Source organism: Cajanus cajan, chromosome 10 (genome assembly GCF_000230855.2).
Source record: "Cajanus cajan strain Asha chromosome 10, NIPB_CcT2T_4, whole genome shotgun sequence".
Taxonomy (NCBI): Eukaryota; Viridiplantae; Streptophyta; class Magnoliopsida; order Fabales; family Fabaceae; genus Cajanus; species Cajanus cajan.
The window spans coordinates 40365502-40382577 of record NC_138526.1 but is presented as its reverse complement, the minus strand read 5'-3'; the positions used below and the strand labels follow the sequence as shown (position 1 = coordinate 40382577).

Here is a 17076-nt window from a genome sequence, read left to right as displayed (position 1 = left end):
TTTTTATACAAAACCATTTTGTAAATAGTTATTATTTAATTAAAAATTTCTTTAATTAATAAAATATTATTTTAATGATTTTAGAAAATTTAAAATGTTATACTCTTAGCTAGATGTTGCAAAATTGTCCGATATAATTAATTATAGCATCAATAGGGAACGCTCAGGTTCTAAGATTCAAAGGCCCAAAAGAGTATAATTTATTTTTAAAAAAATTGAGAGTTAGGTTTAAGAGGCTTTTTTTTTTAGTTTTAGAATTTTTATGGAATAGATTCCCAACCAAGCCGCAAATGAATATAACACCAAAAATACATTCAAGGCACATGCGAGCATATTTTCCAGCAACCAAAACGTCTAGAAGATGCTGCACATATTTGTATAAAGAAAAGACCCAAAAAAAAATGCCAATATACAGACTTTAATTTACAATTAACATAAAAGTATTATGTGACATCTTAGGTATAAAAAAATGAAAAACAATTATGACAAAAAAAATGAAAATTGATTGTCAAAATATTAAGACTATAAACAAATATATATATATATATATATATATATATATATATATATATATATATATATATATATATATATATATATATATATATACACTAGTGCAAAAATTGGATTTAAAATCGGAGTTTTAAGATTGATTACAAGGTAACCGATCTTAAAAGTGACGCAGTAGCAATTTTGTAAATAATATGAATACTTTTAAGATCGGTTAAAAATTAACCGATCTTAAAAGTACTTTTAAGATCGGTTGTTTTATGACCAATCTTAAAAGGTATGTCTAACACAACTTTTATGATCGGTTATAAAAGAACCGATCTTAAAAGTTGTATCAGACATAACTTTTAAGATCGGTCATAAAATAACCGATCTTAAAAGTACTTTTAAGATCAATTATTTTATGAGCGATTTTAAAAGTGCTATCTTTAAAATCGGTTATTTAAGAACCGATTTTGTATACAAAATCGATTCTTAAATAACCGATTTTAAAAGTATCATCAGAAACCTTTTATATTTTCCTCCATTCTCATTCTCTTTAATCTTTCCCTTCATTCCTTTTTTTACTCTCTCGCGCTCTCATTTTCTAAAGTCTCCCAAAAGGTAAATTTTGTTGTCGTTTTTATTTTCTTCTTTTCATGCTCTTCTCGTGTCTCTTTTCATCTTTTCATGCTCTTCTATTGTCTCTATTTTCGTTGCAGATTCATTTTGGGCAAATTTCGAATCTGGAACGACCGTTCTGCAAGGAGAACGGACTGTTCTGCAAGGAAAACGCTCGTTCTAAAAGGAGAACGACCCGTTCTCCTTGCAGAGTTGCAGAACGGGTCGTTCTGGATTGGTTTTAACTTACTCCAAACTATCCTAGAACGGTCCGTTCCATATTATAATTTTAGGCCTTTTTAACAACCTGGAACGGTCCGTTCCAATTTTGGAACAGCCCATTCTAGTTTAGTTTTGTTTCAAAACCCAAGCTTTTAAGATCGGTTATAAAACAACCAATCTTAAAAATTAACTTTTAAAATCGGTTATTTAACCAACTTGACTCTTTTAAAATCAGTTACGAAACCGATTTTAAAAGTTAAAAATAACCGATTTTAAAAATCTCTTTTTCACTAGTGATATATATATATATATATATATATATATATATATATATATATATATATATATATATATATATATATATATATATATATATATATATATATGAGAAGGCAAAGAATAAAAAAAATGACAAAGTTTCTTTATGTGTTTAGGTTTTAGGTCTAAACACATAAAAGAAACACATAAAGAAATAAATTATGAATATATATTTTTTAGGCCTAAACCCTATAAAAATAAAACTAGAAATTGGGCCGTTGTTAAATCTGTCAAAAAAACAAATGTGTTTATTAAATAAATAAATAATAAAAATAATTTTTGAAAATAGTGTTGATGTGCATCCGGCACTTTTGACACAAATTACAATTATATATATATATATATATATATATATATATATATATAAAAAAGTCAAAAAATTGGAGCTGTTTGATGCTATTGCTCATTATTTATTAGTTTTAATGCTTATTATTATTATTTTATGTCAACCATTTAACGTTGTATTAATATTCGCTTATCTAATCTCTCTATTTAATGGTTGTGATAGTTTTAAAACACTTAAATTATTTTTGTTTTTAAATAAAAATAAGAAAGATTACAAAGATGATCGCAATTAAGACTAAACATAAATTTTTATACTTTTAATTATCTCAATCCTTTTCCCACCTAATCACTAGGGTTAGTGGTTAACTTAATTTTATTTCATCATTTATCATTTGTATAAGTAGTTTTTCTCTTACAAAATAAACATCAACAAAAGGATAAATAAAAAACATAATGAATAAAATGATGAAAATGTTTTATTTTATCTACTTAATTTTTTTTATTTATGTTTATTTACTTAAAATATTTTAAATTCTCTTTTTTCCTTTTCAAATTCTTTCAATACTAGACCAAAATTAACATAAGATAAAATTAAGTTTTTACCCCTTCATTTTCCTCTTTATTTCTTATAAAAAATTGAAACGAACAACAAGAGTTTATAAACATAGCTTTTCTTTCTTTTATGTCTCACCTTACCAAACATTGTGTAAGATTTATTCTATAAATAGTAAATATGTTCCAATACTTTTACCAACCAAAGTTGGGTTTAGTGTAAAAAGGATTAATCTCTTGCAATATGAGAAAACAAGGTTTGAATTTCTGTTAGAAGAGGTGTCCACATTTAATGTCTAATTGTGTCTCAAAATGGATTGTTTTAAAAAAAGTATATTACATGTGTGAAAAAAACAAATTGCATGTTTGGACTTTGGAGTAATTTTCAATCGCCAGTTTTATAAATTATAACAACTTTTCAGTTTTTATTTTAATTTTTTCCAGTAGTTTAGACAATAAATTTATTTATAAAGTTTCAAAATAAATTATAATCACTTTGTAGTTTTCAAATTTCCTTTTATTTTCTAATTTGTAATAATTATTTATTTATGCTTATGATTTATTTATTTATTTTATTCTTATCCTATATAGAATTTTAGTAATATAAAATATTAAATAAAAATCACGCTTCTGATATTTAAAAATTAAATGATTACTATAAAAAAAATTAATAAATGATTTTGTAACCGAAGAAACTAAAAATTTAATATAAAAATCAATACTTTGTATTGTATTTTATCTTTAAAAATTATCTTAGACATCACAATTTCTCTACACAGTCCTGAGAACATGCCATCATGAAACCAAAACTAAAACTCACATATTAATGAAGAAAGAACACAACAAATTAAAGAGGGTAAAAAAACTGAACCATGAAACTATCATGGGTTGTTGATGTATGGAAAATCTTAAACTTCAAATTTCTAACAGCAATGAACTTGTTCTTTTGAGCACTTATAAAGCAGCATTGAAATTTCTCATCAACCTTACTCTATTAATTTCTTTTCTTTAGTTTGGAATAGTGTGTCCTTCTACCCGCCCATCTTAATTAAAAACAAATATTTTCCTAAATACCGATGACATAATTTTTTTTTTTTTTTTTTATAAATGATGATATAAATCTATTGAGTTGTTGAGTTAAAAGAATTATAAATGACAGGAAGTAAAAGTAAAATTGCTAAGAATTGTTAGCTAATAGAGGATTGATCGGGTCGTTCAAAAGACTGACTAGTGATTAGAAGAAAAAGGAAAGTGGACAAAGAGTTATCAATGACTCTTGTCATTACTACATTTTAATTATTTAATAACAGTTTCTTTCTCACATTTGTTAAAATATTACTATATATTAAATAAATTAGTTATTTTATAATATTTTTTTTGAAAAATATTATTATAGATAGAATAACATTTTATATTTTAATATTATTCTTTTTAATTATTTTTAAAATTAAAATTTTATATCGAGTAAAAAAATGTTACATAGGTTATTTTATAACATTCTTTTAAAAAAATGTTACTACACATAAGTAACTTTTATTACTTCCTGTCATTTATAATTCTTTTAACCCAACAACTCAATAGATTTATATCATCATTTATAAAAGAAAAAATTATGTCATCGGTATTTAGGAAAATATTTGTTTTTAATTATATCTCGGTATATGCTTTTCCCACATACAGAATATGAAATATCTAAATAATATTGGGTAGAAATGATTATTTTTATTACCAAATCCACCTCATGCAGACACTTCCATGAATTTTCTTTGTCATTTCAGCCGGCAGAGTGGAAAATTGAGCATTATTTTTAAACTAACTAATAAATGTTGTTTTGCATTATTCACTTAATAAATTAATAGACATCATAAATGAGTGTCAAAAACGACCAACACATGTACATATACGGATTTGGTGCAACGTAGTTAGTAGACTGAAACGGGACGTTCTGGATTTGGAACGGACCGTTCCAGTTTGGAAACGGCCCGTTCTGGGCTACGCCTTTGAATCTTGGACTGGAACGGGCCGTTCTACAATGGTCATTGTGAGTTAAATTCCCCTCCAGAATGAGTCGTTCCGATTTTAGAACGGACCGTTCTAGTTTCTGAACAGGCTGTTCTGCATGTGAATTTTACGCATAATGAAGGAGCCTAGAACGGGCCGTTCCGGATTTGGAGCGGGTCGTTCTGGCCAGTTCAGACTTCTATAAATAGAGGTTGTTGGCATTTGAGGAAAATGAAGGTTTTTAGAGAGAAGGACTCTGGATTAGGAAGCTTGCTTTGGGTGGATTGAAGTCCCTGGTTGAGTTTCGGAAAAGGAATTCCGCTTCTTCTCAGTTCTTGGCTATTTTGACTCAATCTTCAGGTAAGGGAAGCTAGATTGTAAAGTTGTCGGTTGTATGTTAGTTGGGAACTCATTTGGGTACTTAGGTTGATTAGTATGAGTTGTGTTAGGTGATGAAAATATTGTGTGTTGCTAATATATGATTAAATATTTATTAATGATGTTGTTGGTGATGCTTTCATGATGAAAATGGAATTGAAATGAGATGTTGTGTTGTTAAAATGTGTTGTTAAATAACGTTGATGAGTTGTTGTGTTGATATACCATGTTGTTTAAGTTGAAAGTTGATGAGTTGAAAAGTTGCTATGTTGTTTAAGGTTGTTAAAGTTGAGATTGATGACTATAGTTGTTTATTGCTGTAAAGTCGTTAAGTTGCTTATTGCTGTAAAGTTGTTAAGATGCTTATTACTGTAAAATTGTTAAGTTGCTTATTGCTGTAAAGTTGTTAAGGTCCCTATTGGTGTAAAGTTGTTAAATTGTTTATTGTTGTAAAGTTGTTAAGTTGCTTATTGTTGTAAAGTTGTTAAGATGCTTATTGTTGTAAAGTTGTTATGATACCTATTGCTGTAAAGCTGTGTTGTTGAGTTGTAAGCTGATTAAGCTGTGATGATAAGTTGTTGATCACTAAGACTAGGAGAGATGTTTTCGAAGTTGCCCATCCCATTGTGTGGATTGAGATAGTTGTGGTGCTCTGAGAGCCCAATTTGTTGAAAAACCCTCCTTGGGAAGTTATCCCTTGAGTGGTCGTTGTGTTGTTCTCCTCTAGGACTTAGTTGATCCCGTGTGTGGGCAAGGTCGAGACACACGTGTACAAAGCGACGGTATAGGGGCAAGGTCGAGCTATACCGCCGATTATAAAGCGACCACGGTATAGGGGCAAGGTCGAGCTATATCGATTATAAAGCGACCACGGTATAGGGGTCAGGTCGACCTATACCGATTATAAGTGGCCAATTTGAGTAAAGTACGAAGTCAGGAACTTAGTTCCTAACCGAGTACTATATTTCCTTTTTTAAGTGGCAAAGTCTGAGAAACCATTATCGTGTTGTGGATTGATATCCTTGTTTTTTGTGTTGTCGGTTCGGTAGGACCTAGCCACTTAGACTACTTACCATGTTGTAGGAGATCTCCGAGTCGAAATGCGTGACGACGCATAAGTTGTTAATGAGTTGATTTGTTGTTGATATGAGTAGTACATATGTTGTTGTGTTGTTAAGCTGTAATTGTGTTGTATGTTGACCTTGTTGAGAATGATGATAGTGCTGTTATGTTGTAAGTTGCTTATTTGTTTACAAGTTGTGTGTTGATCTATGATATTGTTGAAGTTAGTTGAAATTAAGTTGATAAGGTTGATATATGCCATGTGTTGAAAAGATATTATTTTATGATGATTGAATTGTAAATTATGAGTTGATTGTGTTGTTTAAAGTTGAAATGATGTTTAGATGTATAGTTGTTATGTTGCATATTAAGTTATTATGAGTTGTATTGTCTCTAGCTTACCCTTGCATGTTTCCATGTGATTTGGACTGCGATGATCATACGTTGTATGGGAGCAGGACAGGGATAGACTGGAGATAGTTGCGTTGTTCGTAGTGTGACGGTCATGAATGGTCGTTATATTTGGAACTTCTAATTTTATGGCAAAAAAAAAATTTAAAATAACTTAATGCATTTAAATGTGCGCATGTCATAATTTAAAATAAAAAAATTAAAATAATTTAATGCATTTAAATGTATACGTATTATAATTTAATTTATTATAAATTTAATGACTTAAATGCATTAAATTACCTTAATTTTTTCACCATAAGTTAGTGGATATATTTCACACATGCAAGCTGGTTTAAGAATATAAATATGTAGCTAGATGTTTGGGTGTTTCATCAATAAGCTACGCACTCTTTTCCATAGAAATTAAAGAGCAGTTTGTATAAAGCAAAGATGTCCATTGCAGCTTCAGCACTTGCAGTGTCTGATGTCAAGCGACCTTCCGCCAATTTCACTCCTAGCATATGGGGAAATACTTTCCTTCAATATGCTTCTGAATCAATGGTACATTATTATTTTATATATATATATATATAGACATAGGGTTTGCTAACTTACAAATACCTTTTTTTAGAAAGAATATGCTAACAAATTATAGTTACAATTTCTGAAAACAAAGTTGGTGTAAGTTAGTAAATGCTTGATGTAAGTTAGCAAATCTCTCTCTCACATACACACACGCATACACACATAATTCATATTTAGAAGGAATATATTAGCAAGTTATAACTATAATATATTTTTAAAATATTCTCTTCTAGTGTAGCTTGCTAATTTACTCCCTCTAAAAATTATGTTAATGAATAGACACACACATACATTCATGTAAGTGTGTGAATATATATATATATATATATATATATATATATATATATATATATATATATATATATGCACATGTATATTATAAGAATATTATTTTTATATGAGAAAGAAAATACTCAATCTCAACCTTTAAATTAAAATAAACGGTTTAAATTAAAAGACTATAGATAAAACTACTACACATGTTGCTATTATAATTACCTTTATTATTGTCGACATCACCATCACCACCACTACGTACAACTATTGTTAACTACAATTTTATTTTATTTTATGGTAGTGAAGTGGTGACAATGGTGACGATAGTGATTGTGACAATGGTGGTAGTTGCTATGTGTGTAGGAGAGTCATCCATTTATTTAAAGAGTGAATCTTGGTAAAATTATTTCACTCAATAACTCATTATATAAATTTAATTATAACGATTAAATCATTAAACATAAAGTTCTTAATGAATAGATAAATTTACAAATTTTTATAAAATTCAAAAATTATTTGATATTTTGTTACGTTAATTTAAATGGACATATATTCATAAAATCTATTTGATATTATAATAATATAACAAAATATCAAATAATTTTCAAATTATGTACAAATTTGTAAACTTGATTTATTCATTGAGAACTTTTAATTTAATGGTTCGATTCTTAAAATTCAATGTATACTTTGTAACTCTTAAAGTATGTGAATCTATTTCACACATACACAAAAGCTCAATAATTAATTAGGTGAGTGCTAACTACTGCAGATTTTGAGTAAATTTTGATTTTTTTTATATAAATAAACTAGAGTATTAATTTATAATTAAGATTTGTTGACACTATGTTAAGTAAAAAAACTTACACCAAATTTTATACATTTAATATTTTGTTTTGTATGATACAAATTTAATCGATTCAACCGTTGAATTATATTATATTATATATCACATATATCAAATTTCACATGATTGGAATTTTTTTATATATGTTATCCAAGGATAGATATTTATAAATATTTTAAATATCACATTATACGTTAAAATAATACGATGTGATATGAACTACTAAATAAATTTGAAATTATGTGAAATTTGATATCCACGATCTTAAGTATAATATCATATAATTCAACGGTTGAGTCAATTAAATTTTTATTATACAAAAAAATTATTAAATGTATAAGATTTGAAATAAGTATTAAATCTTATAAATGATGTTAACAGGTTTGATTCACTATTTTATTTTATTTTTATAGACTTATAATATGTCTTACCAAAGGGAAGGAATAGAGGAGAAAAGCCAATAATAAAAGAGACTGCACATTTTTAGAGCATCCATCCTACCTAACTGCAGTTTTTGTGTATCGGAGTTTAACTAATTAAGTTGAGTTATATTTGTTTTGATATTTTTATTCAAAAGCGCTTTTAAGAGAAAAAAGAAAAAAAAAGCTTTTTTATAAGTTAAAACTAGTTTATTAAAAGTTAATTTGTAAAGACCTTCTCCTATTTACTTCTTTAAAATCATATTTTAATTTATACACAAACTAATTTTAGTTTATGGATAAAAAAAAATCTTCTTGCCTTTTTTCCTAAAAGTACTTCTGTAGAAATTTATCCATATAAACTCTTAAGAGGACATTGAAAAAGTATTTTGGTAGAAATTAATAACATAAGAAACATGTATATTACAAAGATAAACATATAACTTTATTAAATGCTATATATTAATTGACAATGTTTGCAGGAAGTTAGTGACAGTGCAAAGCAACAAGCCCAAACACTAAAAGAGGAGGTGAAAACAATGTTTCAGTCATCAATCAATCAAAGTATCATACAAAAACTAGGTTTTATTGACTTACTCCAACGTTTTGGTATATCCTATCATTTTCAACAAGAAATTAAGCAAACATTGGAACAAATTTCTAGCACTTTTGCAAAAATTAAGAATATTGGTGAAGATGCTGATTATCACTCTCTTGCTCTACTCTTTCGTATACTTAGACAACAAGGATATCAAATTTCACCAAGTATGTATAAAACTTGTCATTCATATTTAGATTATAAGGATAAATACACTATATATTCCTATATATTAAAGTCATTAAATAACTATTATTTCTTATATATTTATTAATTGAGCAGATATATTTAACAAATTCAAAAATGAGCAAGGAAACTTCAATGAAACCCTTGTCAATGATATTCAAGGTTTGTGCAGCTTGTATGAAGCTGCACATCTAAGAACTCATGAAGATGATATATTGGAAGAAGCTTGGGACTTCTCAAAAACTCATCTTAAATTATTGGCCAACCAAGCTAGCCCATCTCTTGCAGCACAAATCAATCATTGCTTAAGGCAACCTTTTAACAAGAATGTACTTAGGTTTGAGGCAAGGTATCACATGACTCTCTATGAACAAGATTCTTCCCATAACGAAACTTTGCTAACCTTTGCAAAAGTAGATTTCAACATTCTTCAAAAAATGCATCAAAAAGAAATTGGTAGTATCACCAAGTAAGTCCCTTATCTTTAAATTTATTTTCCTTATAGTGACAACATTCATTAAAAACGTAAATTAACTTTATTTAAATTGTTAAGGTGTAGTTTTTTTTTTCTTCATAGGTCTTGGAAAAAATCAAACTTTATGAAAAGGGTCCCTTTTGCTAGAGATAGATTGGTGGAGTCCTATCTTTGGTCATTGACAATGTCCCACATGCCAGAACATAGCAATGGGAGAATGTTTGCGGGAAAAACAATTGCTTTTGCGACTATTCTAGATGATGCTTATGATGCTTATGGCACAATTCAAGAACTTGAACTCTTCACAGAAGCAATTTTGAGGTTGATGCATTTCACACATTATATATATAGTCAAGAGAAAATGACTTTAAAAACATCATTATTTACTTTTAGCTAGTACTTAAAGTTTTTGTCAATAATTTTTTTCTTTTTAAATTTCAGATGGGATATTAGTCTCATTGAATCTCTTCCACAGTGCATGAAAGTAGTATTTGACAAGCTTGTAGAGTTGTGTGAAGAAATAGAGTTGATGACAAAAGAGAGTGGAAAGTCAAGTTTTGTGGTGCCATGTTTTAAACAATCTGTATGTTTATCACAGTTCATGTTTTCTTAAATGAATACTTTTCTCTTCAAGATTCAGTATATTGGTTATTTTACTTGCAGATTATGTCCCTCACAAAAGGCTATATGGTTGAAGCAAAATGGCTGGATAAGAGTTACATTCCAACATATAATGAATATAAAGTTAATGGAATCTTAACCACTGGTATACCTTTACTTGTAACATCATTTATTGGCCCAGGAGAATTTGCAACAAAGGATGCTTTTGATTGGATTTTCAGTGATTCAAAAATCATTGAAGCTGCATCAATTATTGGCAGATTCTTGGATGACATAGGCTCACACAAGGTATCAATTCATTTCAAATTGAAATTAGTTATTTGATATTATTTATTTGATATATATATATATATATATATATATATATCCATAATTATTTATTCTTCAAAGAAGAGGATATATGTGTGATTAGATTTGGCTTAATTAATAAATATTGAGAATTATTATGATCCTTAGTTAAAAAAAATTATTTGCTTTGGTTAATAGTTTGAGCAGCAAAGAGTACATGTTGCTTCAGCCATCGAATGTTGCATGAAACAATATGGCTTTTCTCAAATAGAGGCTTATAACAAAATTCTCAATGACATTGAAGATTGTTGGAAGGTTATAAATGAAGAATGTTTCAAGTCAAATATCCCAAAGTTTGTGCTTGATTGTGTAGTTAATTTGGCACGTTCATTTCACTTTTTATATGCGGACTTCCAGGATAAATTCACAAATTCAGAACTAATGAAAGATTACATCTCTACACTACTTGTCGATCCTATGTGCATCAATTAGCACCAATACAAGAAGCACTATCACATATAAATGAGTAGCACATCATATATCTGTCCAACTTTAAGAAGACACACTATCATAATGCTACATACTAGTGAGTATAATATCAAATAAGAGTGAAGTGTGGGAATGAAAGTCAAATCATCCTACTTGAAATGTTCTATGTGTGAGTTATGACAAAGTTGTTTCTAATGCTATCCATAAGTTGCCAATTTCTTAATTATCAATGTAATGTAAAAAAAATAAGAGTTAAGTGTGAGAATGAAAGTCAATTCATCCTACTTGAAATGCTCTATGTGTAAGTTGTGACAAAGTTGTTCCTAGTATCATCCATAAGTTTCCAATTTCTTAATTATCAATGTAATAATGTAAGAAATAAGAGTGAAGTGTGGGAATGAAAGTCAATTCATCCTACCTGAAATGCTTTATGTGTGAGTTGTGATAAAGTTGTTCCTAGTATTGTCCATAAGTTGCCATTTTCTTAATTATCAATGTAATAATGTAAGAAATAAAAGTGAAATGTGGGAATGAAAGTCAATACATCCTACTTGAAATGCTCTATGTGTGAATTGTGACAAAGTTGTTCCAAGTAGTTCCTATAAGTTGCCTTTTTCTTAATTATTAATGTAATAATGTATGAAATAAGAGTGAAGTGTGGGAATGAAAGTTAATTCATACTACTTGAAATGCTCCATGTGTGAGTTGTGAAAAATGTTGTTTCTAGTTGTTGATATTTCCGTTGACATTAGTTTCTGTCTTTGTTATAAATCAATTTTATTCTATTAATGGACTCAAACACGGTAAGTATACCGGTCGTTCAAGTAGTAAATTTAAATCGTACCCACAGGGACTAGTAGGTAAAATAAGCATTTAATGACTATTTGTGACTAAAGAATAATTCCAATTTTTCATAGGTTGTCATGCAATTCAAATAAAGGTTATGACTATTAGAACTTCAAACCTATGATATAATTAGTGTGTGTGTGGAAGGGATAAGAAATGGTATTGTGATTTTGTAAGATTGTGGGGTCAGATGTCATCGAACTTTACTCTGATGAATCTTTGTTCTCTTGTTACATTCATTGCTTAGTCAACCCATAATTTTACTCAAACCTAATCCCTTAGAGCAAGAGCCTAGGTGTAGATAATGAATATCAATTCCTTGAGTATCCAATACATATACCTGCATTACGGGTTAGGGTTTACGACTACTAATGGGCCAAGCTCCATTCTTAGATACATTTTTCACTAGGTATTTGTTTCAGAGCTAATTCAAAAGGCTACTTTCCAATACCCAATGGACTCTATATCAAGCAAAGGAAAATCAATCCAAAGCAAGCATTAAGAATAGAAACATACACAATAATGAATGAAACAACATATATATATCATTAATAAAGTGAAGATTATAAAAGAGTTTCGTTGGTTACATCTAACCCCGCAAAACAATAGGTAAAACTGCTCAAAACAATGAGGGTGAAACAAAAATAGAGATGGAAGAACCGAAAGAAAGACCCACACACGAACAGTCCCAAGCACCAGGAATACCTTCCACAACTTCTAGAAGTTGCCTAATGTGTGAATGAGGGAAAAATCCTAGAAGCTTTGCTCAAATACGAGCTAGGTGAGACAGGATAGGGTTTATACGCCCGACGCGTTATGCTTAGCGCCCGACGCATGGCCTTCCAGAGAGTTTAGATGCTCTCTGTCTCAAGACACGCCCGACGCAAATACTCTTGCGCCTGGGACGATATCTTCCAGAGAGTTTAATTGCTCTCTGTCTCGAGGCACGCCCTATGCGGATAATCTTGTGCCCGGTGCAGTGCTGAGTTACAGAGTGGTGCTCTCTGTCTTGACCAAGCCTGGCGCGAGTAGTCTTGTGCTCAACAAAGGTACTCTTCTCCTACTCATTAGCTCCTTAAATTTCGAATCCCATGGGTCTTCAAACTCAACTCATTAACTCAATACCTGCACAAAAAATGAGGTGTATCAAGGTATTGTTAGATAAATTTTGTAGTTTAGAACGGGCCATTTAACTTTTGGAACGGCCCGTTCTGGTCAATTTATGCACTATGCTTTCTTTTTATTTTTTTTAATGTAATATGAGTTTTAATGTTTAGCTTATAAACTATTATAATTATACATTATTTCGACATGTTTTCGTAGTGTGATGTGCAGGTTATCCATATTTTTCATTATTAGTCACAGTTTGACTCGTACAAGTTTTGAATCTATTAAGACAAGGTCTTATTATTATCATCTCATGTTTTTAAGTTTAAAACACTATAGTTTCATATTTCAAAGGTGTTTCCTTTAAATCTAGCTTCAAACTTAGCATTGCAGCGAACACAATTTACCCTTTCAACACAAACACAACGTAGTCTTAAAGAGTAACATCAAGTAATTAAATTTATTGAATATTAGCATTATAAATATAACTAAATAAAGTTATTAAAACTCATTACAACAATAAAATCAATGGTGACGGGAACTAAATCCATGACCAATATTTGGACATGTCTTCCTAGTGTGACCAGAAGTATGACAATAGGAACATTTTTTTACACGATTATGTTGTTCTCTAATATTCATCTCTGTTCTAATCCTTCGTATACCTTTGCAACTTGTTGTAAGGTATATATGGGAGACATGTAGGTTTGATAGTTGTGATGTGCATGTAAGCATGAAGCGAGCAAGGGATATGAACTTTCTGGAACTTGCCACAATCACACCACATTTCATCTAGCCACATTTCATCTAGCCTGCCTCTTTGAATGAAAAACTTGTTGCAACGAGTGTATGTGGCCATTACCATGGAACAAATTGGCAGATTTCATGTTTTCTTCAATACAGAATTAATAGACTTAGCTAGGTTTGTTGTCATGTGTCCCCAACGTCGTCCACTATCCCATGCTAGTGTCCTTTTTTCCCTAGAAATGTTGTTTAACCATTGGGCTGCTTCAGCATTAGTATCTTTTACTATGTTGTAATAGTAAAAGAATCTAGGTTCAGTCATCCCATAGGCTGAAAAAATAATAATTAAATAATGAAAACTAATTATTAAATGTTTTATAAAAAAAGTAACGATAAAATTACCCATGTTGACGACATCCTTCTTCAGTGCTGCATTTTCGCATGAAGTTTTGTGCAGTGTGTCGAATACAATAGACACGAACAAAATTATTTTCTGTCCAACCACTTCCATTTCTTGAGTGTGCACTTCAAATAGCCTCATGATGATCATAAATTAGGCACAACTCATCTTGCGGTGTTACATATCGCCTTAAGTTCTTAAGAAGAAAAAAACCATGCATCGCTAGTATCACCTTCAACAACAGCAAATGCAATAGGATTTATGTTTCACCTTCAATAACGTATGTAACGACCCGCCATGGCCGTCACACTATGAAAAACATTACACACTACTGAAATATATATACTAGAATAGTATAATAAAATATTTACAACACAAGTTGCTAATCGAGCAACCAAAGACAACCAATTATATATGTACTATCCGTACCGCGTAACCGAGCTCCGAGCTCGACACCACAACGCAAGCCGACCTCGGACGCGCACCGCATGGTATCAGCTCGACATTTAAGTGAATCATAACCAATTCCCGAGGATCTCGCCCCAGACGAGGTCCGTTATCTAATCATATTACATCTTATCTCAGGCCCAAGGCCCAAAGCAACCCTAATTCACACTAAGGTACGTGCATTACTTATATGAGATTCATACTCTCACAAACACTAACTTTAGCATCGGAGTCTCTTTTGCAGGTACCACCCCTATCTTGGAGCATCAGCGTACCCGTAAAGAAGGCTCACCGATCTTACCTGGCGGATTCGCTCTACGACAGATTTCCGGTAAGAACATTTGGCGCCCACCATGGGGCTGATCAAGACAGCTCTCATCGGCCACGCTTATGGTTTGCACCAGAAGCCATAGCAGACGCGCAACAGAAGACGCAGATCATACGAATAACATGGACAGTGAAGCGGCATTAAGGAGGCTGATCGATCAGGTCGAGCAGATGCGGCAGCAACACGCCACCGACCTACAAAACATGCGTGCCCAGCACGACACTGATCTAGCGGCAATGCACATCGCTAATGAAGCCAACCTGGCAGCGCTGCGCGTCGAGAACGAGTGCATCCGCGCCCAACTCCCTCGACGTCCCTCTGATCATCCTCCTCATGTGAGCAGCCACCACGAGGAAGAAGAACATTCAGTCTCTCAACCTCAGACCGCAACCAAGACACCAACTCAGCGGTCGGCCACGCATCAGTCTCACGCACCGACACACAGGTCAGCCCATGAAATCAGCAAGGCCCCTACTCATGCCGCGGGAGAACCGACAACCTTCCGCCGCCACCCTTTTGTGGATGGCATTATGGAGACACCACTCCCTCACGGGTGGAAGCCTCTCCACCTCGACCGCTATGACGGCTCGACAGACCCGGATGAGCACATCGACTTGTACACAACACAGGTAAATCTCTACACCAACAACGATGCTATCTTGTGTAGGGTTTTGCCGACCTCACTTAAGGGGGCCGCGATCAACTAGTACACACAACTACTTGCTCAATCCATCGACAGCTTCAATACCCTAGTCAGGAGGTTCACCACGTAATATGCGACGAGCCGACCTCACCATGTCACCTCAACCGCCCTGGCCAGTCTCAGGAAAAGTGACAACGAACCGCTCCGGGCATTTATGGAACGATTCGTCGCCACCTCGATCAAAATTAGGAACCTGAATCCCGAGATCGCCCTACACGCCATGCTCATGGCACTCAAGCCCGGGCCCTTCGTCGACAGCCTATGTCGTGAGTCTCCCCGCGACATGGACGAGCTCCGCGCCCGCGCTGCAGGTTACATCCAGATGGAGGAGCACTCCGCCTTCCGCGACCAGGTTCGCGGAAAAGGACCAGCAAAGCCAGAGCAGGGGCACAACGATAAGGTTAAAGTCAACAATGACAGCCAGTTCAAGAAGTCGGCTAGGGCAAACAGAGGGGGGAGATATGACTTCTACACCCCCTGAACGCACCCAGAGTCCACATCCTGGAAGAAGCTAGCAATAACAACTTACTCGCCCTTCCACCACCAGGTCACACTCCAAACAGTGCTGACAAATCCAAACACTGTCGGTACCACAGGAACCACGGTCACACCACAAAGGAATGTCGCACGCTCTGGGATCGTATCGAAGAGCTCATACAGGTAGGCCATCTCGGCCAATACATCCAGCGGCAACAGGGTCACCGGGGAGGGCACGACGGCCGAGGACGTGGCAGAGGTTGAGGTTCGGGAGCCCGCACGGATCAACCCTCCGGCTCCCAACAAAATGCCGGCGGCGCAGTGCAGGCCGAGGTAAGCCAGGAGACAGGGTCACCCCCCTTACGGGGAGTGATTAACACAATTGCAGGCGGTTTCGCTGGGGGATGTCAACTGCATCCACTCTACCACCTCGGTCTCGCACCAAAGCTCACCACCGATCTCTTTCTCTGACGAGGACTAGACCTACTGACAACCTTCGGGGTACCCCCGGATACAAGGAGAATCATGGTTCGATACCTCCTCGTGGAGGCCAACACCTCCTATAACATCATCATCGGGAGGCCAACCTTGAATCAGCTCGGAGCGGTGGTGTCCACCCCACACCTCACCATGAAGTTCCCAGGGAATGACGGCAAGATCATCTCCGTCAAGGCAAATCAGAAGACAGCTCGGCAGTGTTACGCCGAGAGCCTGAGGATCTCCTCATCCGGAGCAAGGGGGTCCCCCCACCATAGCTCATTAGGTTCTATTTCTCCTTTCTGTCTAAACAAAATTGTGCACTCTTTTCCCGCCTCAGTCCTTGACTGAGAGGGTTTTTAACGAGGCACACAAAAACGATCAATAAAATTACTCATTTTGTTGAATCTATTCTCTTATTTATTGTTTTTACAAAAAAAAA

The 17076-nt window shown here is 33.1% G+C and overlaps 1 protein-coding gene across 4 annotated transcripts in view; it reads left to right on the top strand.

Annotated features, from left to right (window-relative positions):
- The first annotated feature begins 6697 nt into the window (after nucleotides 1-6697).
- The window catches only part of LOC109794903 (putative terpene synthase 2), a 39765-nt gene continuing 29386 nt past the window's right edge, over nucleotides 6698-17076 (top strand). For 2 of the 4 annotated variants that reach the window (XM_083065969.1, XM_083065970.1), the window contains exons 1-6: nucleotides 6698-6882; nucleotides 8931-9213; nucleotides 9329-9701; nucleotides 9810-10028; nucleotides 10149-10290; nucleotides 10371-10616. In XM_083065969.1, coding sequence (XP_082922095.1) covers nucleotides 6772-6882; nucleotides 8931-9213; nucleotides 9329-9701; nucleotides 9810-10028; nucleotides 10149-10290; nucleotides 10371-10616 — 1374 coding nt within the window. In that variant the 5' untranslated portion in view covers nucleotides 6698-6771. Of the gene's footprint in view, nucleotides 6883-8930; nucleotides 9214-9328; nucleotides 9702-9809; nucleotides 10029-10148; nucleotides 10291-10370; nucleotides 10617-10814; nucleotides 11663-17076 lie in introns of those variants that run through there. The other 2 variants (XM_083065967.1, XM_083065968.1) reach the window with 2 other exon arrangements.